Here is a 22,410-nt window from a genome sequence, read left to right as displayed (position 1 = left end):
TACAATGGGTGAAAACAAAGAGAATTGCATTAACAAAAGCTGGTAGAAAAGGTTCTAGTCTCCACACCCACTCAATGCAAACTAAGTCTAAAGAAAGCTTGTTGTTTCAGTTAAATCTTATAGGGGAGTCCTCTTAAGTAGATACATCATTTTGAATAGAATTTGTGTGAAAACTACCTTGGGCATGGCATAAAAAGTACGCGCACACTGGCGGAGGGGGGACGACTGTTTTATCAATTCATTAAAGCAGCAGTTCAAGCTGCTGTTGAATGGAATACATACATACATTTTTTTTTTAATGCTACAAGTATTTTTTCATAGTACAGGAAGAAAATAAATAAATAAAAACCACCACAAACCACATGTAGGATATTGCTTGAACTGCGGCTTTAAGACAGAGTCTTCAACTCCAATACCTGGAGGGCCATTCTTGCACTGCCGGTCACTAATGTTACTCAACTGTTCTGTCAAACGTGTTCAGGAGAACAATTTTATTACAAATGGTTTTCATGTTATTGTGTCAGTCTGTACCAATGAAGTATATCTACCATATTAAAGAAAGCTTACCCGTTGGTCTTCTGTGCACACTTCTGAAGATGCAACAACACGGTTTTTTAAGTTCCATATTCTCTCTTCTCGTTCTTTTCGAAGTTGCTGTATTTCTTCCAATAACTGCCCATGTTCTTCTTTAGCCATGGCTTGAGCTCTTGTCTCGGATGATGCCTAACAGATGGTTGTCACAAGAACAAAAAAGTACAGCTTTGTTCTTATGTGAGGCAACCTAAAAACAACCTAACTTGAAACTGAATTAGTTTCCATTTTGTTTCCTACTATACAACCCTGCCGACATGGAGATGTTGGATTTGTGTAGTCTTCAGTAAACACCAACTATTCAGTATCATGAAACCGAGCTGCAAAAAACTACAGCTCAAAATTATATTAACCCTTCAATAGACGCAGTCTAGACCAATTGTAACCTGTAGCCATTTTTATGCCAAATAAGCACTGTCAAAAGGGAACTACTTCAAACACGTTTTTTTAAAGTAGAAATGCAGTAGATGATGCATAATCTTATTCCATGTAAAAATAAAATGCATTTATGTCCCCCCTAGGTGGGAAGCAGGGGTGTCTGGAACTGAACCACTTCCCAAGATACTTCCCTCCATAGGTACGGTTATTAGAAGTTTAAATACACCACATTACAAGGAACAATTGGCAGCTGCAATGGATAACTTTGCGACTTCCTATTGGCTCCTGTACCTCCATATTTGTACACCCAGCGATGCTGCAGGCAAACCCTGCAGAGGCAATGATCTCAGAAAGCAGGGAGGTCTCTGGAGCAGCGATCAATGTAGTTCAGTTCCAAAGACCGACATTTTCCCACCAATAGGAAAGAAAACACTATGCAGAACCACACCTTCAACTCTAGCTTTCTTTCAATAAAAAAAAACACACACTGAAAACCTGTGTGGCACAGGACAGTTGGAGGGGTTTGAGAAACACTGGTATAGGCAAAGTATTACAATTTAATTGTGGACACAACAACTCTAGGAGGTAACCTGCTCTGGGGAAAAAAAAAAAGTCACGCCTGGGAAAGTCTATGAACATATAGTACTATCTGGTATGAGGTGCGCCCAAATGGCTCCAACGCATCATTTTCTATGTCTAAAATGGAACTTACCTCCAAGCCTTCCAACTGCTTCTTTAAATTCATGATTTCCTTCCGGTATCTTTTCAGCAATGCCTGATCATCCAAAACTTCATTAACTTGTGGAGTATTCTTCATGTTTTTTGCCGCACTAGCAAACTGAAAGACAGAATTGACAATGCCAACATCAAGAATAAGGTATTCATGCAATGAACTGTTATATCTGCCATGCACAACATATTGTTTTTACAGTTTCCCTGACAGAAGGGCCATTGTCTTGAAATGTGTTGCTTAAAACCTTCAGCAGGGAAAAGGTAAGACATTAAACATTTTTAGGAATCCGATTTTCTGTATAAAGGAATCACCCAGATTTAAACCATTTAACAGGTCACCACACCACGGATTGTAATTAATTCCAAAGCGGCCAACACAGCACTAGCTAAAAACCATTTGTCCATCTCCTAGTTTCAGATCTTCAATCCATACTTCATGTTGCAGGAAATGAAATATTTATTGGCAGCTCTAGCGAAATCCAAAGAATTTTTCAAAAGTAAAAGGGATCGTGCGCATACACACACGAATCTTCATTAGTAAGATGCAGATCTATAGTAATCCAATGTTAAGATATCAATGTTGCTATATATATATATATATATATATAAAAATAAATAAATTATATATACACATAATTAACTACTTCCCTTACCTGGAGAGTACTCAATGTCTCATCATAGCAAACAGATGTAATGGTACAGATAATCACAGTCTTCGCATTCCCGCCCAAAGAGTTTTGTAAAATTCTTGTTAGTTTGCTGTCTCTGTAATTTATAAAGCCACTGGATAGAGAGAGGGAGGGGGGTGGGAGGAGGGATAAGTACAATTAAAAGGACTATTTTCAACTCCTAAACAAACATGCATAAGCATTTTAAAACCCAACCCTTTTAAATGTAAATTCATACAGCACGTTTCTAATTTGTTAAACTTTAATATGTCCTTTTTAATTAGCATTCTTATTTGTGTAACATGTTACTAGAATTTCCAATGGTTTCATTCAGATTGCTAAATAATGCAGTTGTCCCAATGGTAATGTAGACCAGGAGGAGGGTTATTTACACTAAAGGTCTAAGGCCCCAGTCATTGCGTGCACACGTGGAGCACCTGGCGGCAAGTGCACCAGTTTCAGCCTTGATCTGGGGTCAAGGGGTCGCAGCCATGACGTCACATCCTCAGCAGAGCACTTTCCTCTCATTGGTTAAAACTATCTGCACTATCATTGGTTGACGGTCAACCACATGATGCAGTCGCCGCACGGAAAGACAATTCTTGTCTTCCCTACATGTGGTCGCGCCATCGCGCTTTGTACGCACACGCACGCCGACAGGGGCCGGCCCCATAGTGGGCCGTCTTTGTTCACGCCAGTGGGGACGAGGCCTTATGCTTACATCAGCCAAAGTGACTGATCCAGTCGTGATATTGAATAAGGTAAGTGAAGAACAAAGAGTGTGTATGGTGCACAGCCAAAGAGTGAGTCAAGTTGAAAAGTAAAATTATTTTATTGGGTCTACATATTAAATTTTTTTTTAAAGCAAACCTCCTACGCGTTTCGTGCATGAACGCACTTTACCAAGGAGTCAATTATGGTACACAAACATTTCTTTTAAAACAAGTGCTGATCGGCGATTTCATGACGCCACACGCAGTGACTTCACCAATACCAGCGCACGTCCTGCAGTGGACAGAGCGATCTGAACCACAACTGATCAGATCCCCACACAAGCTGCTAGTGCTGTGCGCATGCGGAACCCACCCAGTCATGCGTCTCCATGGAAACCCCCTCACAGCACCACATTACATGTAAAATTTTCTTGATATATCAATATCTACTAAACAAAAACAAGCACACAAATCAATATCTACAGACAATACATATATCATATCCTTATGTACAAGTATTACCTCCTAAGACACTGGCAATATATTTCTGATGAACTCTAAATCACCATAACTATATACTGTAAACAAGTAGTGTATAAATTGTCTAACTACTTATAATTATATAGAGACAAATACACAAAGAGGAAAGAATGTAAAAGCGATAGAGAAATGTACACAAAAAAATATATTAAAGACAGCAAATACATCAACAATGACAAAAATGGAAGATACACTTATTTTTTTGTTTTTCACTAAAAATATGATTAAATACCCAAGGAGGCTTCACGCCAACTTGGAGACAAGTCCTCCTACTCTGGACTATCACAGTCTACTGCTCGTGCACTGCGGCAAGCAGTGGGGGCGAGGGCTTATGCTACATCAGCCAAAGTGACGGATCCAATCGTGCTATTGAATAATCCCTAAAACTGGCTTAAAATTTATTTTGGGAGAAGGTAGCACAGGTTAAAGCACCTAAATTAAATGAGGCAAAGGCGGCATGGACATGTTTATTGCAAAGGATTTGTACACTACCATGATCAGAATATATTATTCTCTTACTACATTGTAAAAGTCAGCTAAACCAGTTACTTACCCAACTTGTCCGTCGCCAAGTTTCTTAATGACCTGCCCCAGGATAAACAAACTGCGGTTGATGTTGCACCCTTCTTTCAATCTGACACCTGAGTGACAAAAGCTTTTTTTTTTTACCATTTCATTCGTTAGGAACACACAATGTTTAAAACTGGTACAATTATTTATCTTGTAATCAATAAGTACATTACCTTCTGCTCCAGTTTGGCTAGCTCTTTCACTGCCTGCCAGGTCTACCAGATTCTGCATAAAGAGAAAGAATTACTTTCAACAGGGATGGAAAAACAAAATTAAATTTCAAATTAGAAATTTACTACCACATGTACTCTTCGTTCGTTACTTTAACATGGGCCACAACAAATATCAACCCTTGCACACCAGTTTTAGGAAACAAATATAGTAACCAGGTTAGGATGTCAAATTATCCTGACATGTAAAAAGTGCAGAAACCCGCAGGAGCATTTGAACACTTTACCAGAGTGAAAGCCAGAAAAGGAAACGTAAGCTGAACATAGTTGGAAATATTTAGCATCACTCACCAAATGTGATACCATTACAGCCCCATCACAGTTCTCTGCGCCTCCAGGATCATTTTTTTCCCGACTTTCAATGATCTAGAAAAACAAAAACGACAAAGAAAATAGCTCAGTACAAAGCCTTCACATTCAAATGCATTGTATTCATTTAAAGGACAAAGATTCAGAAATACTTACCATTCTAAAAATGGTATGAGAGCGACTACTATGCTCGTTCATTTTTGTCTCCCCATAATGCCGGTTCTCTGTTGAATACAAATTAGATTTTTTAATCAATGCACTAAAAAGGGTGCCCGTTTCAATCTTTTCCGATAATGTATATATATAGTATATATATAATATATATATATATAATATATATATATATATATAATATATATATATATTTATATTAAAAAAAAAAGATTCTGGTTATGGAAAGGATGCCTGAAAGTTGCTTTGTAAACAGACAAATTGTATATGTATATATGTTTTTTTTTTTTTTTTTTTTTTTTTTTTAACTAAAGTGCTACTTACTCTCAACGTATGACAAATTACGGCACTGTTGCACCTATTAAAAAACTTCTGTTCAATTAACAGATTTTTCATAAGGATCAAAAAGTTTACAATGGAGGTATGAAAGCCATGGACATAGTAGATATGCATTATATATTTTATATGAAGTAGCAAAGAAGAGGGAGTAGGTGGTATGATTACTGGTTGGTCCAATGAGAAGGTATGTTACAAGCTTTCAAACCTCGGTCATACATCAGGTAAACAGAAATACAGAAACAAAATATAATACAGTGTTTGTAAGAGGGATATCTGGTTGCAATGGCGGGGAAGTGGGACATAAGACAAAGTAGAAACAGGTAGCCTAGTGTGAAAATTAACAGTAGACAAAAAAGGCTTCTCCCCATTGAAAAGCAAAAGCGGCCTAAACAGTAAGACAGGGGGAGGGAAATGGGACAAGACGGTATGTGTGTATAAATATACACACACATACACCCATGTGTATATATGTATGGTGAATGTACAGATTACACTTTATGGGTGTGTGTATATTGTATGTTTAGATGTATGCATATGTAGATGTGTACATACAGGTACACAGTTGTGTATGCATGAGTTTATATGTACAGTGGCTAGAAAACTTTTGAACACCAATGATAATTACGGAAATGCCATAGTTTTTCCATGATAACTTTGAAATCAAAACTAGTCTTTTCTTAAATACCCAATAGGGTTTATATTAACCAATTCCATGTCTTTTGAAACAAAATGTATGAATTAGACAATGAGTAATTAAGAGTGTCAGGGTATGTGCAAAAATGAAACTTTGTTTTATTTGCAAAATTAAAGGGGATCATTAAAATTGAGTGTTTAAATAATTAGGTAGATCTTCATGGGTGAGTCTGGGAGGCCCCACCCTATATAAACATCGGATAGTTTGTGAATTTGGTCTTCATCGTACAGATGTGTGGAAACATGCCACATCAAAAGAAATTGGAGGACCTCAGAAAAGCAGTTATTGATGCTCAGCAGTCTAGAAACGATTACAAAAATCAATTTCTAAGTATTTGGGGCTCCACCAATCCACTGTCAATCTACAAATGGAGAAAGTTCAAAACCAGAGACTTAATTTCTCCAACGAGCACAGATCCACAAAATTCTGGAACAATGTTCTCTGGACAGATTAATTTTTACTTATTTATAAAATGTTTTACCAGGAAGTCACCCATTGAGAGTTGCCTCTTGTTTTCAAATATGTCCTGGGCATAGAGTTAAGACGACAATCTTAAAAAAGGTAAAACTTTGTCCTCAATGAGAAACGTTATGTTTAGCGAAAACCAAACACTGCTTTTGAACAGAAGGACCTCATCCCAACCGTCAAGCATGGTGGTGGGAGTGCGATGGTTTGGGGCCACTTTAGGACCTGGAAGGCTCGCCATCATTGACACAACCATGAATTCTGCATTGTATCAGACGATTCTAGAAGAGAATGCCAGGTCAGTCTTGAGTTGAAGCGAAAATGGGTCATGCAGCAAGACAATGATCCTAAACACAAGCATATCTACAGAAAGATGGCTGCAGGTGACATTCCACGTTATAGAATGGCTTAGTCAAAGTTCGGACCTAAACCCTATCGGAACTTTGTGGCAGGACCTGAAGTGAGCTGTCCATGCAAGGAAGCCCTCAAATGTCACTGAGTTGAAGCAGTTCTGAAAGGAGGAATGCGAAAGATGTCCTCCGGCACGATGACGCAAGTACAGTTAAATATAAATTGGATAAATGCAGAAGGGGACAACAATGTATTAAGATTAATGTAGTTTGTGATCTAGAAGTGTAAATGTTTAACAATGTCTAAATAGGTTAACAACCTTTATTAATACATTGTTGTACCCTTCTGTATTTATCAAATTTATATTTAACAACTGTACTGGATTGACCGCACCGGAGGACATCTTTCTTTGTTGCTCACAATTTGGAGGGACATGGAACTCTCTCCTGGCCTCTGACAGCTGGACTTATGTTTACCATTTTGGACTATGTGCCTTCTTCAATTTAGACTTATTTTGTATTAACACTATATTGTATTTATTCATTCATTATTAGGTTAGTACAACTTTTTTCCTTTGAGGAATGGGCCAAAATTCCTCAAAAGCGATGACTAGTAGTTACAGGAAACGCTCAGTTGAAGTCATTGCTGCTCAAGGGAGTGCCCAGAGGAACTGAATGTAAAGGCTCACATACTTTTCAGATGTGTATCAATTGTAGATAAATGTTGAAAAAGTATCACATTTGTGTAATTTATCAGGTTCTCTTTATGTACAGTATTACGTTTTAGATAAAGCGCCAATGACATTTTAGGTTTGAAATGTGTGGAAGTTCACAAACTCACCACTGCACATGTATGTACAGTATGATGTACAAGCGAGTGCGTATACATGCACCATTCCGGTAACTCTTTAAAATCGACACACACACACGCACACACGCACCTTTTGAATTTAACTGGAGGAGCCATTTATGCGCTATTCATTTTCACACTAGGCTACTTGGTAATATCTCATAAGGCTGAGTTTAGTGTGGTCTACGGCGACGTGACCGCGTGACGTCCGTCGCACAGCGATTTCCTGCATTCTGGTGCAGGAGACCAGAGATCCCGACCGGGGGGCATGGCCATGAGCAGTTCACCCTCATTGGCTGAACCGCTCACGTGTCAGTGACAACACCCCTCGATCGCTGGAAAGAAAATCTTTTGGATTCCAGCAATCGCGACGGCTGACGTCACACCCGACGGACATGTACTTGCTATGGCTCTGCACAATGTCGCAGTCCCATAGCAAGCACTATAAACTCAGCCTTATGCCCCATTCCCTCTCAGCCATTGCAACCAGTTATTAGTCTTACAAGCACGATCATATTTTCTGTATTTCTGCCATAACCGATGGACACTGAAAGGTTTGAAAACTTGTAACTACGAGATATAGATCTTTTAAATAAAAAATAAAATAAAAAAAACCACCACACACCATTCTCCCTCCTTTGCTACTACATGAAAGAAATGACCAACACAGCTACGCACCAATATTTTATATGATAATTTGTTCTCATTTTTAAATCATCCAACATTTTTATTTCAGAACAAAAAGCATAAAATGTAATACTTACTTTCCCCCTTTGTTATCCAATGCATAACTTGCTCAGGAAGGACAACTAGTTCTTCAACGAGATCAGCAACGTATACATTCCTCTACAAAGAAAGCACAACGTTTTAATACAAGTACTCAACATTTCTTTTAACACACTCAGATTGCCAATTGCTGGCATGTTCACTGCATGGCACTCTTGGAAATACTCTGCCGCTGTCCTCTCGAGTCGCAGCGGCAAATGTCGCCACACTGCGTTGCCATGGAAACGCGACGTCATTTGACACCGTCACGTCACCATGGCAACGAGACACCCTGTGGGCAACAGCCGCGGCATCATTTGACGCTGCAAATCAAAAGGACAACGGCAGAAAGGAGACAGCAAGAAGTCGCCCAGCATATGTAAGCTACTACCCATTAGGTCCGATAGGCCCAAGAGCGCAGCAAATGTATATGGGGCACACATTTTTGCCACCCTAGGTCACAGGCCTAATGAGAAATCTGCCACTGGAGGAGGAGCAGACACAGGAAACCAAACTTCTCCCAAATGTTAGCCAACAATGTGTACAAATCTCTCAGGATATCCCCATGATAGGTTGGGCAGGCGGTCGGTCTGTCACTCACCCAGGAAATACTGGGGGAGGAGATTTTAATGGAAATGGGCTCCAGAGGAAGAGTGACAGGTGTTAATATGTATGCACATATAGTTTAGGTAGGTTTCTGTACAAAGGTTCAGCTGTTACATGGTTGCTAAGCAAATGAGACTGCACATCCCTCCCCTTCTGACAGATCGGACGGACAGACGGATGCACGCGCAATTTGTAGAATTAATTCACTTTGGTTATTGGAGTGTTTGCCTATTGAAGTTATTTAACTTGTTTATTCACCATTTATACTTACATTGATATCTTCACGAATTTCTAAGGGCTTCTTCTTTCGGTCATCACAAAGGAGATCAGTCACAGTTTCATTGTATATTTCCATATAGGAAACTCGCAGCAGAAACTCCCTGTTGTTTGAGATCTAAGAAAAAGGCAACAAGCAACAATACAGTTAACATAAAATCCGACTATGGGATGTGCAGAATCAGTGCAATGTAGACATGCAAATATCCCATCTTAGGAGTACACAAAAAAGTAGTTTATTTTATATAAATAAAAGTACTAGAGAAAGTTGTAGCTTTAATAGCCATATTAGTGGTGGCGGAACGGCCTTTTGAGCAGCACCAGGGCCCAGGATTCTCTGGGGCCCATCCTCAAGCACCAGTGTGAAGGGGATGTATAGTGAGAAATAAGGGCTGAGATGTAAGGAGGAGTGTAAAGCTTTAAAAGTGAGGAGGAGAATTGAGTGAGATGCAGGATTTCATCGGAAGCCAGGAGAGAGATCTCAGCAGGGGAGATGGAGACAGATTTAGGAAAGAGTAGAGTGATTCTGGCAGCAGTGTTTAGGATAGTTTGTAGGGGAGACAGGAAGGCCAGACAGCAGGAGGTTACAGTAGTCGAGACGGGAGAGAATGGAGGGTCTGTGTCAGAGTTTTTGCAGTCGAGCAACAGAGGAAAGGATGTGTCATGGTAATATTGCAGAGGAAAAAACAACAGTTTTTTGCTACCTTTTGAACGTGAGAAAGGAATCTGACCCCTACACAGCGTGCTTGGGCTACTGGATGAATGATAGTACTCCCAACAGTAATGTGGAAGGAGGAAATAGGTCCAGGTTTGGGAGGAAGTATGGGCTCTGTTTTTGCCATGTTAAGTTTAAGTCGGCGGAGGGCCATCCAGAATGAAATAGAGACATTCAGAAACTTTAATGTGTACAGCAGGTGTAAGGTCAGGGGTAGAAAAGTAAATTTGTGTTTTATCAGCATAGAGGTGATATTTGAATCCAAGAGATGTGATTACACACTCTAGGTGACCTAAAGAGAAAGGGTCCCATGACAGAGCCCTGGGGTACCCCCCCGAGAAATCAATAGAGGAGGAGGTGTTTGCAGAAGAGACAAAGTACAATGGGAGAGATAAGAGGAGATCCAGGATAGAGCGTATTACTCCTGTAGAGAAATGAAAGGTATGTGTACAGGTAATGTCAGAAAATAAAATCATGACAGCTTTTTTTTCTTAATGTGTACACATTAAAAGGTTTTATGAAAGGGATTGTATTGGAGACAATCCAATAAGAATATAGTCACATGAGATCCAGGTCAGTGTTACAGATTCTCTTTTGAGATGTAAATATAGTTCCATAGCAATTTAATATACCTCAAGTAAGTTTCCTTGGGAGAAATGGATGGAAGAAATTAAGATGAAGGTTTACTTCAGGTTTTCCAAAACAATTAAAAGCCAAAATTGTTTTCACATGAACAGGGTCAATTGAAAGAAAAAAAGATGAAAAATAGGCAGCGCACTACCAACAAAACGGGAGGCTCAAGAGTTAAAAAAAAAAATCCTTTATTCCATAACAGGATCAGACAGAAAAACCCATGTCCAACAGCACCACACCATCAATTGAAAGAAAGAACATGAGTGGTTGGTAACGTCGGGATCTGCGGGTGGAATAAGTTTAATAAAATCTTTTACAATGTTATCAAAGTCTTCTGTGGCATCAGCGTTGGGTAATTTGTTCATTCATCATTGTACTCTGGCTTTATTATGTATTATTTTTCCAATTTTTTTTATATGCATTGTGAAAAGAATGTGTACACAGATCAAGGTAAAAATGAGAAGGTGAAACATTGAATATAATTTAGGGGGAATGTTAGAAAATTATGAGCACAGCTGTCATTCGTTATTTCTGATGGTAAAGAATGTGGCTAATTTCCAAAGATAGAGATGTGGTGATAATATTTCAACCACTGTTGAAATGCATCTGAAGCAAATAAGTGGCTTTGATTATTACAACTGTGGTAAGATAAAAAGATGTGACATTTGAGGACTATGACATAAGTCATACAAGTGTGAAAACACACACAAAGACAGACACACAAAGACAGAGACAGACACACAAAGACAGAGACACACACAAAGACAGAGACACACACACACACACACAAAGACAGACAGACAGACAGACACACAAAGACAGAGACACACACACAAAGACAGAGACACACACACACACACACACAAAGACAGAGACACACACACACAAAGACAAACACACACACACACACACACACACACACACACACACACACACACACACACACACAAAGACAGAGACAGACACACACAGACTAGAATATCCTATTTCTTCCCTGACTACTGATCTGATATCAGAAGAGTGAAGGCCAGCTGGAGGAGGAAGGGACAACAGATGAAATCCATCTTTGACAAGTATATGCCATATTTGATGTGAAATACCATATAACTGTTATATGAAAGTGCCCAAGCTTGTTAAACAATTAAACCTATACTAATTACACTCAAGTAATACAATAGTGCAACATGAACTCATACTAATGAGCCAAGGCTGCCAGGAGAAAAATACCCCTGGGGAAGTGACGAAATGTAACGTGAAGTGTCAGAGGTCGTGGCAACTTTGGAGAAACATATGTGCAGCGTTCTATGCGTGAGGATATCTCCAACTAATAAGTGAACAACCACTCCTCCCCAAAGAGTATACGGTCAGTTGGAAGTGATGCAGAACTCCACCCCCCCCCCCTCCCAGTGACAGAGGAAAGAGCAGGAGCTATTTTGCCCTTGTTGGACTACCATGCTTATAACTGCTGCGCTGTAAGTAGGATTCTGGTTCTACCACCAGATAAAAGAAGAGAGCCTACAAGAAGTTATCTATTGATTTTTATTGATACTATATTTTATCAAATCAGTTTAATTGTTTTTATTAGCCTGTGTTTGTTTGTGTGGTGTATGCCAAGTGTTGTTCCAGTTTTATGTATGTACGTTTGTGGTCTGTTATTGTACTGTATATGTCAATGTAATTTATTCATAATCAAATAAAGGGGCAGGATAATCTGTGGCCAAGATCACATGACCACCACCCACCAATGGGATGTATCATTAGCCATGTGATGAGTCACAGCCAATTAGGGACCCCTACCATTATGTAACCCAATTTGAAGTGTGGGAGGGATTTGTATGCAGAAGCCCTATCACAGTCTGACATTAATCAACCAATGGGGTAAGAATTAAGTGTATAAAGATCTGAGAGAATCACTCTGTAATTGCCCCCGATGAAGCCACAACGGTGAAACATATGTTGGACAGGCTAAGCGTCACCACCTAGTGCGCTGGCTATATCGGTCTGTTGCCTTTTCTCAGTTAGAGTGTTTCGGAGCCTTCTAAAGGAAGCACAACACTCTGACTACTCTCCTATTTGTCATGGTTCCGAGTACAAGACACATACTTTGTGATCTTGAAATAGCTGTTTTGCTAAATATAACAGACCTCTAGGTTCATTTACCTTTGAACCTGTTGGTCTGGTACATATGTGTGTGTATATATCCGTATATAATTTACCTCCTACTTAATTATTATTAATTTAACCTCCTACTTAATTTAAGCTCACCCCCTCCCACATTTAAATGGTTGGGGGCTCACTCCATAGCATCTTCCACACAGGGGAACATGTTTGCTTGCAGGATGGTTGTGACATCTCTAATACAGAGTGCTTTTCCTGGTAATGTACAGGTTAATAAAGGCTTCAATCAGACTTAGAACTTTGCAACTAATATTGACAGATTTACTATAAATCATTCTTCCTGTCATTACACAGGTTATTAAGAATTTATATTAGCGTTAGGGACCCCTGAATTGTGGTCTGCCGTGACGTTGGCTCAGGGGCTTACAACAATTTTGGCCAAAAATGTCAAACTAAAAGACCATTTTACTTAATAGATATTTATACATATATATTTAGGCACTGTACCGTGTATGATTTTCACTGGATGTGCTAAAACTGAGCTTTGTCTGTTTTTTATGTGCTGTCTCTGGTTTTAAATATATATCCGTATATTAGCATTAGCTGGCTCAACAAATATACTATATTATTCTGAGCACACACACTATATTAAGCTATACTCTCCATTTAGGTGTAGTCCTCAAACTATATAGAACTGTATTGGTATAACTACCACTGTTAGTATAATCATAGTAGTGGGACATTCTAAAATAGTTATTCCTAGCATACACTGTTAGTTTGAACTAGGCATACAGTTACCTCCTCCGTTTTTAATTTATTTTAATCACTTTGGTTCACGTTAGTTTTTTGCTGCAATAAATATATTTTAATCATTTATTAATAAATAGTAATTTTTAATATAGGTATAGGTGTTCTCTTGTGCGGCTATTAGGGAGCTTTCTTTCTTTTCTTTGCTTATGTAATATATTATTAACAGTACACACTATGAATTATTTTTGTGTTTGATTTCACATGTCACGTAACGCCATCCACGGAATTTCCAAGCTGGTCTAGATCTACAAGATCTTTTCTCCCTGTAAGGATTCCATTCTGTTAATCTATCAGCCTATTTGGACATTTATCTAGACTTTGTTTCTAAGGCGCCAGTTTGTATGTTTTTCCACAACGGTTATATGCAAGTAATACTCAGGATAAACATGTGACAAAACCAAATGCTGAATTTCATATCTGGCGACAATGTGTCAGAAGACTGACAACTTAACACAGCGGAAAGAGTCTTACTTCTAACAAGAATCTAGCCAACCCACCACAAGTATTAATACATACCTTCTGAATCATTTTAAAGACATCCTGAACTGCCTGGGGTAGTATTCCTAAAGAGGTCTCTGTCCCCATCATGGTATAAGTCTTACCAGAGGCTGTCTGCCCATACGCAAAAATTGTGCCTGTAACAAAATAATAATAATTCTGCAGTGGACGGTATTTACACTGCTAATTAAAACTCTTCAGACATTTTAACAAATCGCTTAATACCTCCCCATCACAGTTCCCAAAAAGGCTGCTAGAAATTGAAGGCGGGGATTCAACAGGTTGTTATCAACATTGTACATCTACACTACTTTTGATCACACTGCCATCAGAATATCGTTCCTTAAAGAAAAACTCCAGAACACCAAGAGGAAAAAAAAAAAAAAAACACTGAAAAACCTTACCATTATAACCCTGTATAGCAGAGTAAACAATTTGAACAGCCATTTCCTGGTAAACCCGATCAGTTTTTTCGTTGGACTGAAACACACGATCTAGAAAATAATTGCGCGGTTACTAGTGCAAAGTTACGTCACAACAAGCTGTATAGAAGAGAATGTGATCTTGATCTGTAAACTTTATACCAGGGGCGCAAACATTTTACATTAGTTTTACTGTCGGATACAGCAACACTGTTTTCCTAGAGGAATTTCCAACACAAATCTGATTCATCCACAAAACTTTGAGCAACAATATTTAGAAATATAAATACGATAAACTTTCTGAATAGAAGTTTCAAAATAATCTAAAAAAAACCTTTTTTTTTAAAAATGCATTATTAACCTATTCAACGGTCAGATCAGTTTGGTCCTACACACAAAATCTGAATAATACCAATTAAACCTATGTAAATCTGTTATTTCCAAAAGCTATAGCTCGGAAGGTTAACAGCAAGAATTATACGCAAGAGATACATTTTTGGCTTGACTCCATGATTTGGAGTCAGTGCAGAGTGCTTGGCAAAGCTTCGCTCCCTCAACAATTTAATAAAAGGAGTTTTCCTAATGTGAAGGAATAGTTTTGTATTGTGAGCATTATAGTCCAGCTTTCCCGTTTGGAGAGAAAAAATAAAGTGTGTGCAGAGCACGCCCTTTTATGTGAATCTTGTGTTTTGTCACTGAAATAGTATTTGTGATTCTTTTGATTTTTAATTAAAAATATCACCAGCTCAGTGCCAAAACACAAAGAAGTCTGACTTAGAATGAGTGTTTTAGCTATTTGCATTTCTATATTTACAGTAACTGAATTCCGTGTGTCGGCGCCTTCTGCGCAGGCGCGTCTGGCACCCTTGGCAACGGATCCTGCGCACCGAGCGTGCGAGGCCGCCGCATACACGCCGAGATGGCAACACTGATGGCCTCTTCTGCCAGCAGTGACATCACTTCCACGGCTGTACTTCCGTCACCATGATGGAGATTTACTCCAAGGCAAATTTTCATTTGGTAGGTATGCCAGCATAGAAGTCTGACTTCAAAAACTTTTAGCATACCACCCTTCACTGTGCCTTTGCGACAATTACCGCCGCTACACTGGCGCTCTTTACGATGTTCAATGAACGGGCATAGCTTTTTTGCTTGCATCTAGTGAAGATCAGTTCAAGCCACTGATGCAATTCAAGTGGAAGATGGAGGATTTCCTCTTCCGTTTTGGAATTTGTGTAGTGTTCAAATGGTTGTGTCCCACTCAAGTATCAAAGTCTATAACATGCTGGCTGAAATATGAATGCGTGTTTGTACAAGTATGTGCATTTACAGTTACATACAAGGACCTATGGGGAAACACATTAAGCACTGGTGCAGGTGTCACGGGGGACCAGCACTTTTAACACATTTATACCTGGGGATCATATGATTGATCAAAGCAAGGAGATAAAATAAATTGTAATTTAGTTCACGAATGGACATACACACAATTACACTCAAAATACACTCAAAATACACTCAAAATACACTCAAAATACACTTGCTGGAACGGGGCCAAACGCAATAAAATGTTCCCAAAACGAAATCTTGGAAAAACAGAGTCTCAAGGAGCAATATCCCCAGGAGCGGGAGTTGCTCGCAAAATGGCTTGAAACGGTCCCCGGTCAGCAGCGCTACCTGCGACTGCTGTGTACTCCGATGGAGCTGGTTCTTTCATTCTGCCACCGCTGTAATGGCACTTGGAATCCATGTATCTTATGAAATCTTAGATGTTTCTCACGAAGCTTGATGAAATCTTAGGTGAATCTGATTCCCGATGGGCTGCAGGAATTTTTCAAGAGTTTAAATCCCTATCCCTAACTAGTGCAGCCAATCTTTCCATGGGAAAACATTTTCCCACCTATCCTGGAGTTGCCAATACTTTAGAAACCTGGCAGAAGGGGCTTCTCGTTCTGCTAAGGGCATGCACGAACCTCGCACCTCTGCCTCTAAGCATACGAGACCAAACCATACCTGGCGACACTCCGTCTGAGCTGGCCACCATTTGGTAAACTGCCTGGACTTTACACTAGGATGGGGGTACTTGAGGATTCCCTCCCCGACTAACACCTTGGGGACACTGAGCCCTTTAAACTCTGGGCTTTTACAGACATCGTGGCACCAAGCCAGCGGGATGTCTTAGAAGTCCGGAGCTGCACAGCCTTAGCTCATTTAGTGAGTCACTAGACACATACCGTGTGGGGGCTACAATAAGTGAGTAAGTCCCGGTCCCCTGTGGTCTGAATGAAAGCACAAATGTGCCTAACACAATTTGAGGGGGACTTTGCGTAATTTTTATAAGTTATTATAAAAATTACGCAATGGGTGTTTCCCCCTGAACTACACGCACAGTAAGTTTCAGCCGCTTTTATTCCTGAAGCGCTGAACTTAAGAACATTTTTACTCTCGCCATCGTATACCTGGCAGGAGATACACTGAACCCCTATACTGAGTTCTGGGGGTTTGGGCATATACCAGGGTACCCAGGAATGTGATTCTCCCCCTGCCCAGTCTTACTGTTCAGGTCTGTGCTGAAGCAGGGAGATCTGGCAATGAGCTGCAAACTGCTGCCTAGGGAGGATTTTGTCCAGTGGTCTGTGTCTTCATGTCTCCAGGGATCTGGAAGGATAACTGGGTACATGTTTCAGGGTAACCAGCAAGTCTGGCCCCCTTCTACCCAAACACACCCAGACAATACTTCACCGTAAAAACATCCCTGAAACTCACGCCCTGTGCATCTCCACTGGTTGGCACTCCTGGAACAGTAAAACACATCCATCTTTATTGAAATACAGTGCATATGTCATAACTGGGTTGTTGCAGAGCTGACACTTCAAGCTGCCCAATATGGCTAAGGAGCACCCAGCCGGGCATAATACCTTCATTATTGGCCTGGGTACCACCTCACCATCACAGCAGGGTCCAAGTCAATGGCACTTCATGCAGGATCAGTGTGCAATATCGCCCCGTAAGGCTTTGGAAATATTGTGTTACATTTGCTAAAAACCTCACATCTGCACTGGGTGACTGTTTTAAAAGAAATATGTTATTTGAATGAATACGGTTTGAGTACCTCATGCTTATGTGTGGATTATATGCTCACCAAAATGGAAAGATTTGATACTCTCGACGTGTGCAATAGTCGAGTTTTCAGCCGTCCAGTAGTGCATAACTTTGTCTCCATGTTCCTTACTCTCCTCTCTGTAATACAGAAAAGAGAAACCATTTTGTCTGAAAATGTAAGTATCTTTATATAGCACCATTAATGTACATAGCGCTTCACAGCAGTAACACACGTGACAATCATAAATACAAATACATAATGGGAAGTTCTTTCAGACATAAGGGACATTTAGGAAAAGGAGTCCTTGCCCGAAGAGCTTACAATCTAATTGGTAAGTAGGCAGAACGTACAGACAGTAGTAAGGTGTTCTGGTAAGTGGGTCTGCAAGGGGCCAAGCTTTATGTATGAGGTGTCTAATATCAGTCACGGAGGTGTGCTTTAAGATGGGTCTTAAAAGGTGGATCGAGAGTGTGCCAGCCTGATATTGAGGGGAAGGGCATTCCAGAGGTGTGGGGCAGTCAGTGAGAAAGGTTTAAGGCAGGAGAGGGCTTTTGATACAAAAAGGGGGTAGAAAGAAGACATCCTTGAGCAGAACGCAAGAGTCGGGATGGTGCATAGCGAGAAATTAGGGCTGAGATGTAAGGAGGGGCAGAAGAGTGTAAAGCTTTAAAAGTGAGGAAAAGAATGGAGTGTGAGATGCGGGATTTGATCGAAGCCAGAAGAGGGATTTCAGGAGGGGAGATGCTGAGACAGATCTAGGAAAGAGTAGAGTGATTCTGGCAGCAGCATTTAGGATAGATTGTAGGGGAGACAGGTGAGCAGCAGGAAGGCCAGGCAGCAGGAGGGTACAGTAGTCGAGACGGGAGAGAATGAGGGCCTGAGTCAGAGTTTTAGCAGTCGAGCAACAGAGGAAAAGGCGCATCTTAGTTATATTGCGGAGGAAAAAACAGGTTTTAGCTACCCTTTGAATGTGAGAGGAGTAGTGTGACCCTAGGCAGCGTGCTTGTGCTACTGGGTTAATAATAGTGCCTCCAACAGTAATGTGGAAGGAGTTAGTAAGGTATGTTTGACTAGCAAAAGTTTTTTTTTTTTTTTTTTTTTTTATCTCATTGGTGATTTATTGGGGAGGGTCATATGACTGCTTAGGCTTGTCCTATAGTAGGTGCGGGCGCCTGTGCACGCTTTTTGCGTGTATGTATTGTGTGAATTAATGTATTAAATAATATTTAAAAAACAAAACCATTGCACAATAAAAATAATTTTTATTACACACACCATTATATAAAGGCTGACTAACCACAGCCAATTATAAGTGCCGAGAGAGCGCGACCACTATATAACAGCCCCATGATGTAGACAAGTAACACCACCCCCAGCATTGGCATTTTGCTTGATGGGACTTTCATCTAACGATACCGGCTTCCGTAATTATTTCCCCTGTATGCTACACGGGTCAATTGATCATTGCACCTCTGACTGTGGACTATCACCATGCACTACCGGGAGGCCGGGGAGGCAGTCTGTATACAGCTCATGCGTGTTTGTTATTACTTCCTAGGCTGTGTTCCACCAATGTTTATTCGATGCTTTATACGGTCACATTAGTATCCAGAGTTCAGTCACAGAGAGCAGGCAGCAGAGGGCATGTGTGGGGGCTCGCTGCACCCTCTTGCAGCCCGGGCGACTCCCGCTGCAGCCCTCTGCTCAAACCATGCTCCCGCTCCCTACGGACCACAGGTAGTGGTCAATTGCCTCTCCATGCACCGTCTGCATGCAGTGCGGGCACAATGTCAGATGCAGCGGGGCCTCGGCCTTACCATGCACCCCAAAACTGGAACAGCCTAGCGGAGACTCCCCCGGCCCGCAAAGCGGAGACTCCCCCGGCCCGCAAAGCGGAGACTCCCCCGGCCCGCAAAGCGGAGACTCCCCCGGCCCGCAAAGCGGAGACTCCCCCGGCCCGCAAAGCGGAGACTCCCCCGGCCCGCAAAGCGGAGACTCCCCCGGCCCGCAAAGCGGAGACTCCCCCGGCCCGCAAAGCGGAGACTCCCGCGGCCCGCAAAGCGGAGACTCCCGCGGCCCGCAAAGCGGAGACTCCCGCGGCCCGCAAAGCGGAGACTCCCGCGGCCGCCTAGCGGAGACTCCCCCGGCCCGCCTAGCGGAGACTCCCCCGGCCGCCACCAGCCTAAGTTTTTTCAAAATTTAAACTGATCTGTAACTGTTACATACGCCTAAATAAAGAAAAACCTGGCGCCAAATAGTCAGTGGAATGTCCTGTACTCCTCAAGGGATCCGCACACTTGCTCGACAGACCATGCAAAGAAAAGAACACAAACAAACAAAAATCATAGCGCAACACTGTAGGGTAAGCAGTACTGCACTAATACACACAAACAGTTAAGAATCCTAGCGATTATTAAAATAATTATTTATTAAAAAGAACTATGCCAAGACCGACAATGGCAAATACAAGGAACCGCAGGTCATCCGGAGCACAAAAATTGGAGCCCTACTTACATACAGCAAGGTTTAAGCTCGCATGGTAGGAACAAGTCCTAGGTAGAGATGATCTCCCTGGCGGGTGATGCCTCTGCTCCACTGCGGCTCAGACACCAGTCAGTCCTTACGATGGTAACCGGAACAGCTCCGGCCGTGGGGGCTGGTGTGCGGGGTCCACAGCTCTGCACCGCGTGTAGACACACGCCTCACTTCCTCCTACGGAGCAACAGGAAGTCTCTGCGCGCCCGCGCGCGATAGTGCCCGTTGCCTTAAAGGAACAGCTGGCAGGCTGAAGGGAAAGTTGGGCTCCAAGGCCAAATGTCCTTAAACGTCCAAAGTCAGTCAAATAGTGGCTGTGCCACTAGCCCTACGCGTTTTCGTAGATGTCACTCTACTTCCTCAGCCCCTGAGGAAGTAGAGTGACATCTACGAAACGCGTAGGGCTAGTGGCACAGCCACTATTTGACTGACTTTGGACGTTTAAGGACATTTGGCCTTGGAGCCCAACTTTCCCTTCAGCCTGCCAGCTGTTCCTTTAAGGCAACGGGCACTATCGCGCGCGGGCGCGCAGAGACTTCCTGTTGCTCCGTAGGAGGAAGTGAGGCGTGTGTCTACACGCGGTGCAGAGCTGTGGACCCCGCACACCAGCCCCCACGGCCGGAGCTGTTCCGGTTACCATCGTAAGGACTGACTGGTGTCTGAGCCGCAGTGGAGCAGAGGCATCACCCGCCAGGGAGATCATCTCTACCTAGGACTTGTTCCTACCATGCGAACTTAAACCTTGCTGTATGTAAGTAGGGCTCCAATTTTTGTGCTCCGGATGACCTGCGGTTCCTTGTATTTGCCATTGTCGGTCTTGGCATAGTTCTTTTTAATAAATAATTATTTTAATAATCGCTAGGATTCTTAACTGTTTGTGTGTATTAGTGCAGTACTGCTTACCCTACAGTGTTGCGCTATGATTTTTGTTTGTTTGTGTTCTTTTCATGGTCTGTCGAGCAAGTGTGCGGATCCCTTGAGGAGTACAGGACATTCCACTGACTATTTGGCGCCAGGTTTTTCTTTATTTTGGTTTATTCTGTTAGTACTGGCAGTATCACCGGGCAGCCATCCTTTATTATAAGTTTTTTAATATCACACTGTGTATTACACTTTAGCGCTAGTTCACATTTTTTTCTTCACCATTTCTGTTACATACGCCTACAATATATATATTATCTTTAACTGTGCATGCAATGTCTTGTATATAATGTATACTCTTTTCACTTATGGAACAATGTATTATTTGTCATCTTAACTCTATGCCCAGGACATACTTGAAAACGAGATGTAATTCAATGTGTTACTTCCTAGTAAAACATGAGATATATTAATATATACTGTATTAAATATACGCAGACACGACCCCCGCCCCCCACGTTACCTCTGTATGAGTGGCCGGAGCCGGACGCAAACCTTCACCGCGTCCTCGTCCGACATAGCTGCGCCGGGACTGCTCTCCTGTGACCGCGCGGATTCAAAGCTCAAACCCGTTACTACCGCCAGCTCCCCGCGTCACGCCAGAAACCCACTGACTGCTCTCGCGCCGAGTAACAGCTCAACTGTTTAAAAGTCCCTCCTGCCGCTCGCTAATTGGTCCACCACCTTGCGACGTCACTAAACACAGTCCGAAGCGGGATCATACCATTCGGAGACGAGTGTAGGGGAAGCAAAGCTGAGTGGGGGGATTGAAGAGCGATTAATAAAGCGTGGAAGGCAAAATATATCTGTGCCTGTTTACCCTCCTCCTGTCCCCCCCTCCTGTCCCCTTACCTTACTCCTGTCCCCTTCCCCCTCGATCCACCGATCGCTGCCCGGGGCGGGAGGTCCCCACTGCTGCAGCCCGGTTGGCGTGCGGGGGGAGGGGCATCGGCCACCAACCACGTGACTCCCACCTACCCTGCCGCCTCCCCGCCAGCTAGCTTCATGCCGCCGCGGGCTGGGGGGAAGAAGCAGTCTGTAAAGCTGCTTGGCCGCACACTGTGAAGACAAGCCGGCGAGGGGAGCAGGGCAGTGGCGGACACGGCGGGGCTAACTGCCCCTGGGGCGGCCGCTGGGGGATACCTCGCGACGTGCCTCCCCAAAAGTGTGTGTGTGTGTGTGTGTGTGTGTGTGTGTGTGTGTGTGTGTGTGTGTGTGTGTGTGTATGTGTGTGACACCAGAGGTACCCCCCCAATCAGTAACTTCCCCCCCAATCAGTCACCTCCCCCCCAATCAGTCACCTCCCCCCAATGAGTCACCTCCCCCCCCCAATCAGTCACCCCCCCAGTCAGTCACCCCCCCCCCCAGTCAGTCACCCCCCCCCAGTCAGTCACCCCCCCCCAGTCAG

At 42.2% G+C, this 22,410-nt stretch overlaps 1 protein-coding gene across 2 annotated transcripts in view; it reads right to left on the bottom strand.

Moving 5' to 3' along the window:
• The window catches only part of CENPE (centromere protein E), a 98,651-nt gene extending 76,736 nt beyond the window's left edge, over positions 1–21,915 (bottom strand). Inside the window, exons 1-14 of one of the 2 annotated variants that reach the window (XM_075608937.1) lie at positions 21,855–21,915; positions 21,466–21,756; positions 17,586–17,683; positions 14,426–14,515; positions 14,040–14,158; positions 9,243–9,365; positions 8,365–8,446; positions 4,888–4,955; positions 4,714–4,788; positions 4,366–4,417; positions 4,176–4,263; positions 2,355–2,484; positions 1,682–1,807; positions 568–723 (exon numbers count right to left, since the gene is read on the bottom strand). In XM_075608937.1, the coding sequence (XP_075465052.1) occupies positions 568–723; positions 1,682–1,807; positions 2,355–2,484; positions 4,176–4,263; positions 4,366–4,417; positions 4,714–4,788; positions 4,888–4,955; positions 8,365–8,446; positions 9,243–9,365; positions 14,040–14,158; positions 14,426–14,515; positions 17,586–17,683; positions 21,466–21,521 (1,263 nt within the window). In that variant the 5' untranslated portion in view covers positions 21,522–21,756; positions 21,855–21,915. The remainder of the gene's footprint in view (positions 1–567; positions 724–1,681; positions 1,808–2,354; positions 2,485–4,175; positions 4,264–4,365; positions 4,418–4,713; positions 4,789–4,887; positions 4,956–8,364; positions 8,447–9,242; positions 9,366–14,039; positions 14,159–14,425; positions 14,516–17,585; positions 17,684–21,465; positions 21,757–21,854) is intronic. The other variant, XM_075608948.1, reaches the window with a different exon arrangement.
• Positions 21,916–22,410: the final 495 nt, after the last annotated feature.

Source organism: Ascaphus truei, chromosome 1 (genome assembly GCF_040206685.1).
Source record: "Ascaphus truei isolate aAscTru1 chromosome 1, aAscTru1.hap1, whole genome shotgun sequence".
NCBI classification, from domain to species: Eukaryota; Metazoa; Chordata; class Amphibia; order Anura; family Ascaphidae; genus Ascaphus; species Ascaphus truei.
This window is presented reverse-complemented; position numbering and strand designations above follow the sequence as displayed.